Source organism: Callospermophilus lateralis, chromosome 3 (assembly GCF_048772815.1).
Source record: "Callospermophilus lateralis isolate mCalLat2 chromosome 3, mCalLat2.hap1, whole genome shotgun sequence".
NCBI classification, from domain to species: Eukaryota; Metazoa; Chordata; class Mammalia; order Rodentia; family Sciuridae; genus Callospermophilus; species Callospermophilus lateralis.
The window spans coordinates 63,629,203-63,647,000 of NC_135307.1; the positions used below are offsets into that span (position 1 = coordinate 63,629,203).

At 33.4% G+C, this 17,798-nt stretch overlaps 1 protein-coding gene and 1 non-coding gene across 2 annotated transcripts in view; both read right to left on the reverse strand.

The window, feature by feature from the left end:
- The window catches only part of Rad51b (RAD51 paralog B), a 574,557-nt gene that overhangs the window by 516,241 nt on the left and 40,518 nt on the right, over positions 1 to 17,798 (reverse strand). Inside the window, exons 6-7 of the mRNA XM_076848311.1 lie at positions 13,247 to 13,366; positions 11,758 to 11,941 (exon numbers count right to left, since the gene is read on the reverse strand). Of these exons, the coding sequence (XP_076704426.1) occupies positions 11,758 to 11,941; positions 13,247 to 13,366 (304 nt within the window). The remainder of the gene's footprint in view (positions 1 to 11,757; positions 11,942 to 13,246; positions 13,367 to 17,798) is intronic.
- On the reverse strand, positions 10,685 to 10,757 carry Trnav-cac (transfer RNA valine (anticodon CAC)). Its single transcript has one exon. It is a non-coding gene; the product is annotated as a tRNA-Val (tRNA).

A 17,798-nucleotide genomic window follows, 5' to 3' on the forward strand; every position in this document is an offset into this window, starting at 1 on the left:
GGTAACTACTAAAATTAATAATTAATGGCTACCTTTTACAGAATACACCAAACACTGTGTAAAGAACATTACAGACATTATCTCATTTAATCCCCACACCCCCATGAGTCAGATATTATTATCCCTATTTTTCAAATAGGGAAACTTAGAGCTGGGATAAATAACTTACTCAAAGTCATAAAATTAGTAACAGTAGAGCTCTGACTCAAATGAACATCTAAATCCAAAGCTACCAGGAACCATGGAGATGGGACTGAAGCTAGTTTTAAGCACCAGGTACTATGTGTATTTCCAAAGTGCAACCAAAAAGATTTGCAAAGATGAAGAGCAGTATTTAAATTGAAGAGATATTAGACCATATGATGACCAAACAGAGAAGAGTCGATCCATCAAAACCAGGTCCCCTCTCCCCATACAACCAGTGGACTGTCTTGAGAACTTCTAGAGACAACTAAGGCATGAAAAAGTACTCCACCTTGCTCTCCATCTTTTTAACTTTCTATTCTGAAATAACTTGAGATCTATCACAAAATTGTGAAGAGTACAGAGTTCTCATATGCCCTTAAGCAACTTCCCCTAAATTACCATCTTACATACCATAGTATTATTATCAAAACCAATGAATTAAGATTGATATAATACTATTAACTGAATCTTGCCAGTTTTTAACAATTCTAAATTAAAAAATCATAATATCACTTGTACCCACAAATATAATTATAAATTGCCAATATATAATAAGACATAATAATTTTAAACATAAATAATTCAAGCTGCCATAGATACTCTTTTATATATCTATTGGTGGCCCTGTGTGTCAGGGGTCCCCAAGATTACCCTCTGTTTTAGAAGGTTTACTGGAAGGGACAGAAAAGCTATTAACTCAGTTATGGCTTATTATACCCAAAAGATAAAGATGAAAACCAGCAAAGAACCTAGGAATTAAACCAGAGACCCTGTGCCTAACAGAAAAAAAAAAAAAAGTAGGCCCAAATCTTCTTTATGTCAGATTAGGCCCGACTTCCTTAACAAGATTCCTTAAGTACAAAAGTACAAGACATAAAATCAAGAATCAATAAATGGGATGGATTCAAACTAAAAAGCTTCTCTTAGTAAAAGAAATAATCAATGAGGTAAAAAGAGAGCCTACAGAATGGGAGCAAAGTTTTACCACACACACATCAGATAGAGCAATAATCTCCAGGATATATAAAGAACTCAAAAAACCAAATACCAAAAATACAAATAACCCAATCAATAAATGGGCTAAGGAACTGAGCATACATTTCTCAGAAGATATACAACCGATCAACAAATATATGAAAAAATGCTCAACGTCTTCAGTAATTAGAGAAAGGCAAATCAAAACTACTCTAAGATTTCATCTCACCCCAGTCAGAATGGCAGTTATCAAGAATATAAGCAACAATAAATGTTGGAGAGGATGCAGGAAAACTCTTACATTGCTGGTAGGACTGCAAATTGCTGCAACCAATCTGGAAAGCAGTATGAAGACTCCTTAGAAAACTTGGAATGGAACCATCATTTGACCCAGCTATCCCACTGCTCAGTCTATACCAAATGACTTAAAATCAGCAGAGTACAGTGACACAGCCACATCAATGTTTATAGCAGCACAATTCACAATAGCTAAACTGTGGAATCAACCTAGATACCCATCAATAGATGAATGGAAAAAGAAACTGAGGTATATATACACATTGGAATATCACTCAGCATTAAGAGATAATGAAATTATGGCATTTGCAGGTAAATGGAGGGAGTTGGAGATTATCATGATAAGCGAAGTAAGCCAATCCCCAAAAACCAAAAGCTGAATGTTTTCTCTGATAAGTGGATGCTGATCCATTTTGGGGGGTGGGGGGAGGAGCGCAAGGGTCCCTGGGAAGAATGGAGGAACTTTGGATTGCGTAAAGAGGAGGGAAAGAGATGAGGAGAAAGGGCATGGGGTAGGAAAGATGGTAGAATGAGACAAACATCATTATCCTAGGTACATGTATAATCATACATATGAATGATGTTACTCTGTGTACAAACAAAGAAGTAAAAAACTATGCTCTATTTGTATACTATGAATAGAAGTGCATTCTGCTGTCATGTTTAACTAATTAGACCACATAAATAAATAAAAATAAATTTTAAAAAATCAGCAAAGGGAAAAAGAGCATGACTAAAGTCCTGGAGAAACTAGATCCATACAAGTTTTTACACGTCTTCTCCCAGTGTTATTGCATGGATGTGCTTAATTGTGTCAATAATGACATGCAGCAACACACACGAAGTGATGGCAACCAAGAAAGCTGTCCCAAACCTTGGTGTCCAGTATTTTTATTGGGGGTCAGTCACAAGGCACATGACGCCTGGATAACTGACCTCTCCTAGTCAGGACTCCAGGCCCCAAAACAAAATTAATGTTCACCATAAATCATATTGTTTGCATAAACTATCTGATCAAACTGGTACCTTTGGCTCTAAGCCTTCAGGCATTCAAAAATACTCTTATGAAGCAGAATATTCGAAGGGCTTGAGTTCATCTCCCTAGAGCCAGCCAAGGATCAGTCCTAAAGAGTCCTTTCTTGGAAACTTGCTAGATTTGTGCAACCCAGCCTCCAGAGTTAACCTTTCCTGCACAATCTGTGAATGTATTTCTGGGTATCCCATTCATTTTAAAAATAGCACAATATAAGATTATTTGGGTGTACCAACACTAACTTACCCAATTATTTACTCATTAACCTTTAATGTGTTTCTAGCTATTAATCAAAAATAAAAGCAAAGTTTCAGAGTCATACACAGATACACAAAAGATATTGGTGTTCTAGAATTCATTATCATTAGCTGATGAAATAAAGGTTAGTCTAGATGTAAGTTTCAGGCCCCTAAAGAAATAAGGTTAGCTTTAAACATTCCAATTTTAAATAAGAATGAGCGAACAAGAAAGCATTTATGGAAATGAAAAACATTACAGAGAACTTTTCTTATTGCAGAACACCTATCGTGTTTGCTTTCAGTAATTAATATGAAAATAAATAGAGTAAAACAAAAATTACATGATTCTGGAAAAGTCATAGAATACTGTTACCACTCAAGAGTTTTTTTTTTTTTTTAAGGGCTTATTTATTTATTTATCTAGGTCTAGAATTTCTATTTTACAGAGTAACTTCATTAGATTTTCACAAAAATGTAAGTTCTAAATACTCATGTTTATGGTAGGACTAAATGTAAATAATGAATCCACTACTATATATAATTATAATGCACCAATAATTTTTTAAATACAGATATCCTCAAAATATTAGTATAGATATTTTATAATGGAAAATTTCCACAAAATATTAACAAATATATCTGTTTCCAATCACATGATTTTATTAGTACCTCTTTTATTGTCAGGGACTAATATAGAAAAGAGCAATACTAGACTTAATTTTTTAAATATTTAATTGATTTGACTTTTTAAATACATGACAGTGGAATACATTACAATTCTTATTACACATACACAGCACAATTTTTCATATCTCTGGCTGTATATAAAATATGTTCACACCAATTCATGTCTTCATACATGTACTTTGGATAATGATGTCTATCACATTTCACCATCATTGCTAACCCCCTGCCTCCTTCCTTCCTCTCCCACCCCTCTGCCCTATCTAGAGTTCGTCTATTCCTCCCATAATCTTCCTCCCTACCCCATTATGGGTCAGTCACCTTCTATCAGAAAAAACATTCAGCATTTGTTTTTTGGGGATTGGCTAACTTCAGTTAGCATTATTTTCTCCAACGCCATCCATTTACCTGCAAATGCCATGATTTTATCTCTTTTATTTCATTGTGTATATACAAAACATTTTTAAATCCATTCATCTACTGAGGGGCATCTAGGTTGGTTCCTCAGTTTAGCTATTGTAAATTGTGCTGCTATAAACATTGATATGGCTGTGTTCCTGCAGTATGCTGTTTTAAAGTCTTTTGGGTATAGACCAAGGAGTGGGATAGCTGGGTCAAATGGTGGTTCCATTCACAGTTTTCCAGGAGCCTACATCTTGGGAGCAAATTTTTATCCCTCACACTTCAGATACAGCACTAATCTCTACGGTATATAAAGAACTCAAAAAGCTAAGCACCAAGAAAACAAATAAACTAATCAATAAATGGGCCAAAGACATGAATAGACACTTCTCAGAAGAGGATATACAATCAATTAACAAATAAATGAAAAAGTGTCATCATCTCTCGCAATTAGAGAAATGTAAATCAAAACTACCCTAAGATTTCATCTCACTCCAGTCAGAATGGCAGCTATTATGAAGACAAACAACAATAAGTGTTGGCGAGGATGTGGGGAAAAGATACACTCATACATTGCTGGTGGGACTGCAAATTGGTACAGCCAATATGGAAAGAATTATAGACTTAAAATTTAAATGTATCCTTGCCCATGTGAGGATCAAATAATGTCACCTTTCCAAAACAGAAGGAAGTTTTATAGTAGCTCAAATAGAGAAAAAAGGTTGGAAAATTAAGTCATCACATGAACTACAGTAGGGAGATTTTATATATATAACATTCAAAAGAAGCTGTTAGATTGGTTAGTTATGTAAATTATAAGCAATAATTTAAGTTAACAAATTATCATCTGTTAATTAATTAATATAATTAATATAATTAATTTGAACATTTCTGTGTTGCTCATAAACACCAAACACCTAATGTTTCATAAGTATGGTTTATTACAGAGGATTATTAACTAATCTTACAATTCTATGTATTTCTATGACAATAACCCTGAAGTCAGCAATGGAGGTTCAGGAGAATATTATCTATATTTAAAAGGGGTCAATGCCTCAAATTAGTATGATAAAACATTGCTCTGCCCTATTCGTCTATTCCTCCCATGGTCTAGAGTAGACGGTTCTCTTACGCTCCCTACTAACTACTTAAGATACTGGGGAACCACCAGCCCAAGGTCCTAAATCTAGGGAGAAAGGTCAAAATCAGAGGTTGGCGAATTAAGATCCATGGATCAAATCTAGCCCTTCATTTGGTTTTGTAAACCAAGTTTTATTGAGCCACACTATATCCATTTGTTTATAACCTGTCTACAGCAGAGCTAAGTAGTTGCCACAGAGACCAAATGACCCACAAAGACTAAAATATTACTATCTGGCCCTTTACAGAAAAACTCTGCTGAACTTTAGCCCAGCAGATCTAATAGGGTAAAATGAGAATGGCTTCATGGGTATCTGAAAATCATAGAATAAATGAATAGGAAATAAAATATTACTGTTTCTGGAAAGGACACAAGACAACAAAGTTCTCTGATCTATAAAATGCAAGTTATTAAATATTAGATAAAAGTGTCCCTTATAAGTTTGTTTTTTAGGTACTGGGGATAGAACCCACGGGTACTTTACCACCAAACTACATCCCCAACACTTTTTATTTATTTTGAGACAGGATCTTGCTAAGTTGCCCAGGCTGGCCTTGAACTTGAGATCCTCCTGCCTCTCTCCCCCAAATTGCTGGGATTACAGGCATGTGCCATCGTACCTGAACACAGCTTTTTTGACCTAATCATTTGTTAAACTGTGTTTAAGGATAAGTACATTTAATTCAAGACGACAACCAGTTGTTGTTTTTTTAAAAAACCAAAAAAGCATCGCCCTTTAACTTCTCTAAGGATCTGTTGAGAAACAGGTAGGTATTATACCACTGTTCAAAGGTGAGAATTATTATTTCCATTTTATACATTAGGAAACCCAAAAAAAATGAAAGTAATTAAGCACAATTATACAGACAGTAAGAAGATGAGTTTGAGTTTTGATCCAGATCTGATTGTAGGAGAAAATTCTAACCTCAAATCCTCCAGAAAGTAATAATTACCTTTGATATAATATCAACATAACATGATTTTTCAAAGACAATCTTTGCTGACACACACACAAAAAAGTTGTACTTACTTACCTGAAATCCTGTGACCTAGGATACTAGATATCATTACTAATTGCATACCAAAACAAAATTACACCCAGTGAAAATATGTTTACTATTAAAGAACACACACACACACAAGTTCTAATATATACATTTTTAAAAATAGAAGTTTTAAAGTATAAGATAAGAAGCAGAAGGGAACAAATACATAAAATTTTCTCACATTCATAAATTTAGAGTTAGGACAGACCTCTATAACTAAACATTAACAAGAGAAGTACAAGCAAGTTTATTAATACATGTAATATACATCATGGAGGAGAAGAGCAACCCTCAAAGCAGTGGCTTGGAACATTGCCTTAAATAGTATTTTAGCAGCTCTCTCTGCTTTCCAGCTGCCATAAGGTGAACAGTTTTCCTCTGCCACACCCTTCTACCATGATGTCTGCCTCACCTCAGGCCCAAAGCACTGGAGTCAGCCAACCATGGACTGAAACCTCTGAAACAGTGATCCAAAATAAATCTTTCCTCCTTTAAGTTGTTTTCTTAGGTATTTTGGTCACTTACACAAAAAGCTGACTAACATAGTACTGAATTCTGTATCTATGTTTTTTCCTACAAGTACCCACCTATGATAACATATAATTTATAAACTAGAACCAAGTAAATAATTAACAACAATAACTAATAATAAAGTAGAACAATTATAACAATATAGCATGTACAAGGCCTTGGGTTCAATCCTCAGAATCATGGGAGTGGCGGGGGGGACAAAGAAAGAAAAAACTTTAAAATGCTGTCTAGCTGGCTGGGGTTAGCACATTCTGTCTTTCAACTTTTTTCTTTCTTCTTTTTCTTTGTGGGTGGTGCTGGGGGTAGTGTCAAGTAGGTACTCTTCACTAAGTTATAACCCCAGTCTTCCAATTTTGACTCCTGTTTCTGAAATCCCTCCCTATAGATGCTGAATCTGCAAGTCAAAGCCTTGGGTTTTCCCCAAGGTCCAGCAGTTAAGGGGATCCACATACCTGTGCCAAGGGAGATGTCAAGTGCAGATGTCACTGTTATCCCTCTCCCCCAGAAGAGCTGCTTCTGGGGGGGGTGGGGGAGGATAGAGTTGGCCTTAATCTAGTGACCTTTCCATTTATGTTCCTTTTCTGTAACTGAGAGCCCCAGAGTGTGATGAGAACTGAAGAGAAGGCCAGACCTTCTTAAAAACAAACAACAAAAACAACAACAACAAACTGCTATCCACTGACCAAAAAAAAAAAAATACAGCATTATCATCGATATTTTTTTTCATCAATAAACATGATAATTTCACTTGCCTCCATGCTAGAAGAGTATTTAGTAATAGCCATGTAAAAGAATAGAATTCTCAGGGCTGGGAGTAGCTCAATAGCAGAGCACATGCTTACCATGCATTCAGCCCTAGATTAGATCTCCAGCACAGCAAAAGTAATAATAATTGTAATTACTTAATTAATTGATTAATTTTTTCATGGGATGAAATGTTTTTAATGTTTTAACAAAGAACAATAAACTTCAGAAAAGTGACAACATAATGAGAGAACAATTTTAGGCATTAGCCCAAAGCAGGGAAAACTAGGAAGAAATGAAGAGTGAGGTCTGCTCACAGACTCCTCTGGTGCCTTCCCAGCACCATCTCTGAACTGACAAACACTGCCTATTGTGATTTATTCTTTGACACACAAATGCATATGATTTGCTGATTTGAAAAAAAAAATTTAAGTTAGAGTTAAAAGCAAATATTAAAATTTAAGTTAAATTCTAATAGATAGTCAAGTTTAAGAAGAGAAGCAGTGCCTATGATTTATACATTAAAAAATATTTACTAAATGTATACTATGTGTTATGTGCTATTCCTGGTACTAAGAAAATTTGTATTTAATTTCAAAATATTTGGAGATTTTCCAGGTACTTCTGTTGTTTATTTCTACTTTAACTCTCCAGGGGTTAAAATTTGTACAATTTCAAGATTTTAAGTTTGTTGAGATGCGTTTTACAATGCAGAAAATAGTGTATCTTGGTGAATATCCATGTGTACTTAGAAAGAATGCATATTCTGCTGGCATTGAGTGATATATATGTTCTGTAAATGTCAGTAAGATCAAGTTGATCAATTATATAATTCGGATCTTCTATATCTTTACTGACTTTCTAACTACTAACTCTTATAAGTACTAAGACTGAAGTCTCTACACAGTACTATAGGCATGCTTGCATACATAAGTATATACATAAGCAAACATACAATGTCATAAGCAAAATTAAATACAAATTATATTTTAGGTTTATTTCCCATATTATAAAAATATAGCATATCCATTGTAGAGCAATGTAAAAATTCAATAAAATGCTTATCTTAGCACCCATGTTGGCTTTACTCCTTATTCTGACTTGAATGAAAAGAGGTGTGGAGTGTGTCAAAATGGTATGGCAATGATACAGTCCTAGCCCAACCCACCATCTCAGATCCACAGCCAGAATCATGCTGGAATACACTAGTATCCCACCCAATCTTTCTCAGAAGTCATATGACATTTACCTATGATAGTTCTACTAGACTTGAATTTTTTCTCCTACTGCCTGGCTCTCTAATACTGTCTAGATGTCTAAAATCTTTTCAAAATTTAAGAATCTTAAGAATTCTTTTTCCATCCTACAAGATGCCACTATAATCTGATTATAGTAAGATATTTTGCCACCTAAAACTACATTTTATCACTATTAAAATCAATATTAGGTGAAGGGGAGTGAAGGCAGGGGAGGGGACATGGGGATAGGAAGGACAGTAGAATAAACAGATATTATTACCTTATGCACATGTATGACTCATTACTAATGTGATTCTACATGTATAATCAGAAAAATGAGAAATTAGACCCCATTTATGTATGATATATTGAAGTACATAAATGCATTCTACTGTCATGTATAACTAATTGAAACATATAAAAAAAATTATTAAAAAACAATATTAAAACTGGGCACGGTAGCGCAGGCCTATAATCCCAGGAGGCTGAGGCAGGAGGATCATGAGTTCAAAGCCAGGCTCAGCAATGGCGAGGTGCCAAGCAACTCAGTGAGACCTTATCTCTAAATAAAATACAAAATAGGGCTGGGAATGTGACTCAGTGGTCAAGTGCCCCTGAGTTCAATCCCTGGTACCAAAAAAAAAAAAAAAATTAAAAAAGAGTTAAAAGCAAATACTAAAATTTAAGTTATACTCTAATAGGTAGTCAAGTTCAAGAAGAGAAGCAGTGCCTATGATTTATACATTAGAAAATATTTATTTATTTTTTTAAGATAGAGAGGAGAGAGAGAGAGAGAGAGAGAGAGAGAGAGAGAAGTTTTTTAATATTTATTTTTTAATTTTCAGCAGATACAACATCTTTGTTTGTATGTGGTGCTAAGGATCGAACCCGGCCGCACGCATGCCAGGTGAGCACGCTACCGCTTGAGCCACATCCCCAGCCCCTAGAAAATATTTATTAAATGCATACTGTGTGTTATGTGCTATTCCTGGTGCTAAGAATAAAAGTTAAAGTAGACTCTATGTAGTCTACTAAGGAACACAAAATAAACCAATAAACATACTATATAACATGCTGGAGTAAAAACTGTCATCAAAAAACATAAAGCATAGTAAGAATCATAGGTGTGATTAACATCTACCTGGTTAGTTCTCAAGTCCTCAGGAAAGAATAAGCCATACTACTATTTAGAGGAGGAATATTTCAGGTAGAGGAAGAATGTTGGTAGGTTTGAGGAAATGCAAAGATGCATATGATTTGCTGATGTGAAAAACATAATGAACTAAAAAATAACATGCGTATTAAGAAATTTAGTTCCATATGAAGCCCCTTATTCAAAGCATAAACAAAAGCTTAAAACTTCATAATTTTTCACTTAAATGAGGTAATTAGTCTAGAAAAATTCTAACATGTTCTATAGGAAGTATTTTTCAAAAGCCTTTTAAAACCAGCAGTTACCTGTCACAAAAAACTAACACCACATTGTATTATATAATAGTATACATAATATATATACACACATACACACACACTATGTAGTTACATAGTTATGCACTGTATATTTTGCCTTTATTTATAACAGAAAAAACAAGTCAAAGACAGAAATATTGAGATACTAAGTACCTATTTTTTCAGAGGCCTCTATTAAAAACAAAGAAAAGCAGAGTGCCTTTGTCACTAAAGAAGATAAATCAGCTCAGTAAAAAAAACTGAAAAGCATTAGCCTACAATTACTATTTAAAAGGAAACAAACTTTTAAAAAGTGAATTTTCATATTTAAACAAGCTTAGGTAAAGCAACAATATGAATTAATAAAAATAAGCATATAAACTTATATTCAATCAAATATCTCTATGAAATATTTTTAAATTACCTTCTTCTCCTTGATCAGTGAAAACTAGAATTCAAATTTATCATTTTAACCAATGATAAGAAAAATTTAAACATGAGCACCACCCACGATAAACTTTATAGTACTTGACTTTAATCCAAATTATGGTTTAAAAAGCCATTAAATTAAGTAGAACTTTTTGTACCTCTACTTTTTTTTTTTGGTATTATCTCCCTTGCCTTCCAACTTGGCTTTATAAATCTCAAAAGCTGTGTGGTGGCTCATACTATTTAATACAGCCTTTTTTTTTTTTTTTTTTTTTTTTTTTTTTTGGTGGTGGTGGTGCTGGGGATTGAACCCAGGGCCTTGTGCATGTGAGGCAAGCACTCTACCAACTAAGCTATATCCCCAGCCCCTATTTACACATTCTTTATGCTGCAAAGATCCAAGATTTTAATTTTCCAAAAACAAATCTAAAAATTATAAAATCATAACCAGTTTTATCTCAGGGTAAGGAATTTTCTGTCTAGATGAGATATGACTAAAACTGAAAGCCTAGCAATTCCAAATGTTGCTGAGGCTGTGAACAAGTAAAAGTCTCCCATACACTGCAGGTAGGAGTGTAATTTAGTATACACTTATAGGATACAGTTTATACATCACAAACTCTTGCAATATCCCCCTCATCTTTAGATTTCCTGATCACAATGCCCACAACTGAAAAGTCATACCAAAAGTAATCTTTGGAGGTTTTCTTACTGGCATTATCATTACTACCACTCTAACCATCCCCAAATGGGCTGAACTCTGGTCATTTGAAGTAAATCAAATCCTACTCTGTACAAAACAGCACTGAACAGAGTAACACTGTATCTGAACCTAAAATATTTACAAAAGTGACAACTACTACAGTAAAACAAACTTCGTAGAAATAGACACAGGCAATTGCATTAAGTTTTACTTCCTAGGTTATCTCAGTATGACAAATGTGATATAAAACATACACAACGAGGGGCTGGGGTTATAGCTCTGTGGTACAGCGCTTGCCTCACACTTGTGAGGCACTGGGTTTGAGCCTCAGCACCACATAAAAAAAATAAAAATGTTGTGTCCATCTACAACTAAAAAAAATATTTTAAAAAACACACAATGAGTAAAAGAAGGGGGGGAAAGTGTGACTACAGGAACTTCTAAAAACATTTAAATCTGCCTCAATCTCAAATTATGAAAAAGAGTAAAATAATCTCAGTAGATGAACTAATTTAAGAAAATATCGATATTTGCTGGAGTAATTAAACTGTGCTACCTTAAAAAAGTCATCTGTTTTATGTTTTCTTCTATTTTTATTACTTGGTATTATATATCAATAAACTTAAAAGAAAGAAAAAGGAGAGATAAAGAAAAACTTACTGGGATTGAAAATTCCTTGGCCAAATACTTCAGTAGGGATGATTCTTTGGCCAAGAATTTGTTTCTTTCCCTCATATTGCCTTGAAGTTGTGTATCAAACTCCTTTCTGACTACAGAAGCAACAGAGTCAATAATCACAAGTTTAATTCCTTTTGAAATAATTTCTTCTTCCAAAGATTCAATCCTATAAAAGCAGAATTTGTAAAATAATGAAAAAATTAAGATATAATGTAAAAATAGATTGTTATGAGGGTTAATCAAAAATTTAAAATTGTTACAAAAATTGCAAATTATTCTTCCTAAAGTTACATTGATGACTGCAAAAATCTCTTAACATCATTTATTTTCAGTTCTTTTTATTACATATTACATATGTAATAAATTACATATTACATATGTAATAATATTACACTTTTCTGGGTATAGAGCAAAATGTTTTCATTTAGTTTCAGAATTCCTTGATTGTCCCATGAAACTGCCAAAGCTCCAATTTTAGAGAAACACTACTTATTGTAGCCATTCTCCAAAATGGCTCCCACTCATTCCCACCTCCTGCTATTTCATACCCTTGGGTAGCTCCTTCCCACACTGTAGCGGAGTTGGTCTATGTGGCTAATAGCATACGACAAAATAATGGCACATCATGTCTAACAGTAGACTATAAACATCTACAGTTTCCATCTTGAGTACTCTTTCACTTGCCCACACATCACTCTGCAGGAAGCAGGTTGCTGTGTTGTGAGTCTACGGATATATCCACTTGGTGAGGAATAGAGGCCTTCCAACAACCACATGAGTGAGCTTGATGGAAGATTTCCCAGCCTAATTGAACCTTGAGATGACTACAGCCCTGGCCAACAGCTTGACTATAACCTTTTGAGCAACTTTGAGCCAGAAACTATTAGCTAAGCTACTCCCAGATACTTACCCTCAGAAACTATGTAAGATAATATATCTGCTGGGTGGTTTTATTATTGTTGTTTTGGGAGGGCTTGTTTGTTTGTTTGTTTGTTTGTTTTTGGTACCAGGGATTGAACTCAGGGGCACTTAACCACTGAGCCACATCCCAAGCCCTTTTTTGTATTTTATTTTGAGAAAGGGTCTCACGAGTTGCTTAGGGCCTCGCCAAATTGCTGAGGCTGGCTTTGAACTCATAATCCTCCTGCCTCAGCCTCCCAAGCCACTGGGATTATAGGCATGCACCACCATGCCCAGCTTATGTTTGCTGTTTTAAGCTGATAAACTTTGAGGTAATTTGTTAATGAAACAGCAGACATTATACCACTTATGTGATATCTAAAACATTTTATTCATTGATATTTTTTTCATTTTTAAAGAAGTCCTTCAAAGGCTACAGAAAATTAAAAAATGAAATAATTATTGCCCATAATTTGCATATGTAAAAATTTTTTGTTCTTACTCAGAAGCTAAAACATGAAAAAAACATCTTCAAAGCATTACAAAACTGTCAAAATATTAGACAACACACCTTTGTAGAACTTCATCACAGGTGAGTTCCCGATAAAGATGAACTTTACTACTTGTCCAAAGTAATTTTTCTTCAGTGTTAAAATATCTGGGAAAACGGGATTCTGCTATTTCAACCAGTCTATAGGGAAAAAAACAGTCAATATATTTAATCACACTACTGAGACTCTAATAAGAACTGGAAAGCTTATAAACCTTATTGATAGAGCAGACATAAGCAAAATAGCTTAAAATACAAGTTTTGAATGTAAGCTCTCCTTTTGAGCACTTATCAGAGGTTACATGAGACCAGTGAGGACTTTTAGGTCTTCTCTAATTTTGAGCAAAGAACAATGTCTCCAAGATCTATATTTCTAGGAATATTTTTATAAATAATATTTTATCAACAACTAGAAGATATATTTCTAAATAAGAAAAATGCTTTCATTTTCTTGAATTAAAAAAGTACATTTGAACATAGATGGCATATTATCATCCTAATAATCAGACATCAGTAAGTCTCTATATCTTATTCCAGAAAAATGTTTTCTCCATTAAAACCTAATTCAAATAAATACTATCCAATAGTTTCTTGGTAAACAGAAAATTATTATCTAAACAAATGAATACTATTCAGTTGTTTCTAAGTAAACAATAAGTGATTTCTAAACACTGAATTCTGACCACAAAGCTACATCTAACATATGGGGAGCAGGCCAACCAAGAAGAGTGACAAGTGGAAATAGGCAATTATTATTAATAGAATAAGAAATGGAGAGCGTCACGAGAAATTACAAATGCTTCTGATTTCAAATGTTAAAAATATAACTCTTTAAGTGTAACTGTCTCCCATTTAAAATGACACTTTATCAGTCATACTACTTAGCATGCAAAGGGACAGAGTGGAGAGACAATAAACACTAAAACATTCCTATATTTTATGTTCCATTTAGAAACAAAAAAGTGCAAAAGAGCAGTGTTTTCACCCAAAACAGCTAGAATTGCAAGGCTGATAACTTTAAAGAGACAAACAAAATAATAATAATAATAATAATTAATAATCAGAAACAAAAGAGAAAACCCTAAAACAGGAAAAGAGAGAAATAAAACTAGTCAACAACTTTTTTTAAAAAGTGTTGACAAAATTGAAAAGAAAAAAACATAATTTTATTGAACAGAAAGCACAAAAAAATACTTTAGGAGTAAGAATTATGCAGAAGAGGTTTAAAGAGAACAAAATGAATCACATAACCATTCAGAAGTGCTTGAGAGAAGCATAGGGTTTAAAATAGAAGAAGGAAATGAGTCAAGTGAGGGAAGAAAAGAGATGGCACTGGCAAAAGCAGAACAGGCAAATGCTAAGGGCTTGGTAGAAATGTTTTGTTTTGTTTGTTTCTAAACTAGGGCAACCATTTGCTGAGTTTCGTGCTAGTCAGAGATAACATCTAAAAAGCTCTCATGCTTGGAACTTACCAATTTTTATTAGGATAGTATGGCAACAACTACCAGAACCATGGAAGTTTCTCAAAGTAGTTGATCAGGCACAAGATGGAGAGTACCTAACTCATTGGTAACAATAACTCAATGGCTGACAGGCATGAATAATTTTCTGCTCTTTAGCAGCATGATAGATTTCAACTACTGGCTTGAGTGGTGAAGATTTCTGAAAATTATTGCTGCTACTCATTCTGTTAAGGCTTTTTGGAAGGAATAATGGTCAATGGACATGAACTATCTTTATTCACAGTTACCATTCTAAATAACTATATCAAATGGTTATTTACCTACCAATATGCTGCAATTCTCTGTAAGTTTCACTAAATTATTTTTATTCAACAAAAAAATTTAAATGTCAAAAAAACAAATACAAATGTAGTATTCTATATGCCTCATATTAATCACATTAATTTCTTATAGTCTTCACCACAAAGAATTTTTTCTTTAGGACAAACAAAAAAGAGCTTATCTTTTACTCCCAGGCATTAATTACATAAAATTTGAAAACACTGCCATCTAGTGGCTACCTTTTATTAAAAAATCCTTTGAAAGGAAAGATAAAGATTCATCCATTCCACAAATATTTACTGAGGAGGACCTACAGGCATAGTTCTAGGTGCTGAGGATATGGCAATACAAAAGAATGAAAGGAAGGAAGGAGAAAAAGTAAAGAAAAAGAAAGATCCTTCCCTCATGGAGCTTATATTCTAAGAAAGAAGCAAACAAATATATATTACATGCCATGTAATAAGTGCTCTAAAGAAAAGAGAAGCAGAATGAGGGAACAGAAATGTAACCATTGGAAGCAAATATGATTATATGTAGGGGGATTGGTAAAGCTTCATTTATAAAGTAACATTTGCAGTTTAGGCTTAAAGACATGAGGAAATGAACCATGCAAATATCCAGTGGGACAGCACATCAGACTAGAGAACTATAGCAAGTACAAAAGTCCAGATGCAGGCAGATACCTGATGTGTTTGAGGAAAAGCAAGGAAAATAAGTAGATGGAACACCAGAAGCAAGAGGGAGAATAATAGGAAATTGTCTTAAGGACAAACCCTGTATAACTGAATTGTGAACAAAAAAAGTTACTTTTTCCATGAAGGTCATTTTTCCTTGAATGAATAAATGCCAAATTATGATTTTACACTTCCAGTGAAACCATGATAGTAATTGTTGTCAATGATAAAACTCAAAAGTTTTTTTTAATGAAAAATCAGAATTTTTTCTATCTTCCACCATGAGTTTGATGCTTCCCACTATTTAATTCTTACTGAAATCAGTGGAAATACTGATGAGAGACTTTTGGGAGTGAATAATAAAATATATCACATTTAGAAGACTTCTATACTCAGTGAACCAATATTTTCCAAATGAGTAATGCTTAATATTATAAAATCATGTACAGGTAAATGTCCACTAAAATTACAAAACAGATCAAATAGATTTTAATATAAAATAGGAAAAATTCACTAATACAGTTTCAAAGTTTATCACTCATCAAGTCTTAGCTTAGTTGGGCTGGGGCTGTAGCTCAGTGGCAGAATGCTTGCCTAACATGTGAGGCACTGAGTTCAGTCCTTAGCACTGCATAAAAATAAATACATAAAATAATAATTTTAAAAAGAATGGTAGAGAAAAAAGTCTTAGGTTAGTATCAAAGAGGGAAATCTATAATTGTCTGAAAAGACTATAAAATATTCTTCACTTTCCCAAATACGTATCTGTGTGAGGTCAGATCGTCTTCATATTTTTCCAACAAAAAAACATATTACCAAAGACTGAATGCAAAGCACATTAGAATCCAATAGTCTTCTATTATCAGACTTTAAAAAAGATTTGCAATCTTTTCTCTCATTTTTAAGCTTTGAAAATCTATTTTCCATAAAAATATGTGTGATGAATATTTTATGAATCAACTTATTAGGGTATGGTTACCTATTATTCAGTTGACCATTATGTATTGCTGTAAAGAGAGTTCATGGATATCAATGTTGGTAATAGCTAACTTTAAGTAAAAGAGATTGTCCTATATAATTGGGGTGGGCCTGTTTCAATAACTTGAAAGGCCTTCAGAGCAAAAGTGAGGCTTCTTTAAAAAAAAAAAAAAGAAAGAAAAGAAATTCTACCCATGGACTACAACTTCAAACCTGGCTTTCAGCACTTCCTGAGAGCCTGCCTTGTATATTTCAGACAGCCTCTGCAATTGCAAAAGTCAATTATTCCCTGCAATAAATCTCTTTATGTATATACTCTACTGGTTCTACTTCTCTGATGGAGTCCTGCCTGATGCAACGTATTAACATATTACACATTTATTATTGTGTTTCTACTGAATAATTAAATATTTTTTAAAATCCCTGTTTCTAACATGATAAACATCAATCAATATAATCTAAAGAGTTTAAGATCCTGAAAAAAAGTAAGAATTACAGCCATAAAGGAAAAGCTATAAGAATGAATACAACAAAAAAACATAGATAACAAAAAATAATATAACCAAAGTTAAAACATAAATGACAGACTAAAATAAAATCTTATATTCTTTAATATCTACAAAATACAACGTGTTTCTGTAAGTCCATAAGGAAAAAGAAAAAGAAAAAAGGGTAAAGTGTATTTCTACATAATTTGCCTAAGAAAGATAAACAGACAATGAACATATGAAAAGTTATTAGTCCATAATAGTTTAAAAAATGAAATGTCAACTTTCCCCATGACAAAAACTTAAAAAACTAGAAAACAAAGTGTTGATGAAGACTTTCAAAACACTGTGTATTAGAACATATGAGTACCCCTGGGTTCAATTCCCAGTACCAAAAAATAAAATATTGTGTACAATATTTCTGGAGATAAGTGTGGCAGTTTAAATCACAATTTAAAATAAAACCATCCTGAATAGGTTTCTAATGGATTAAAACCACTAATATGAAAGATAAAACTAAATATATGCTTTAAAAATGAAGGATAATACTTTGTTGCCTAATAGTGAGAGAAAACTTTTTTAAAAAATATTTGTTTTTTAGTTGTAGTTGGATACAATACCTTTATTTTATCTCTTTATTTTTATGTAG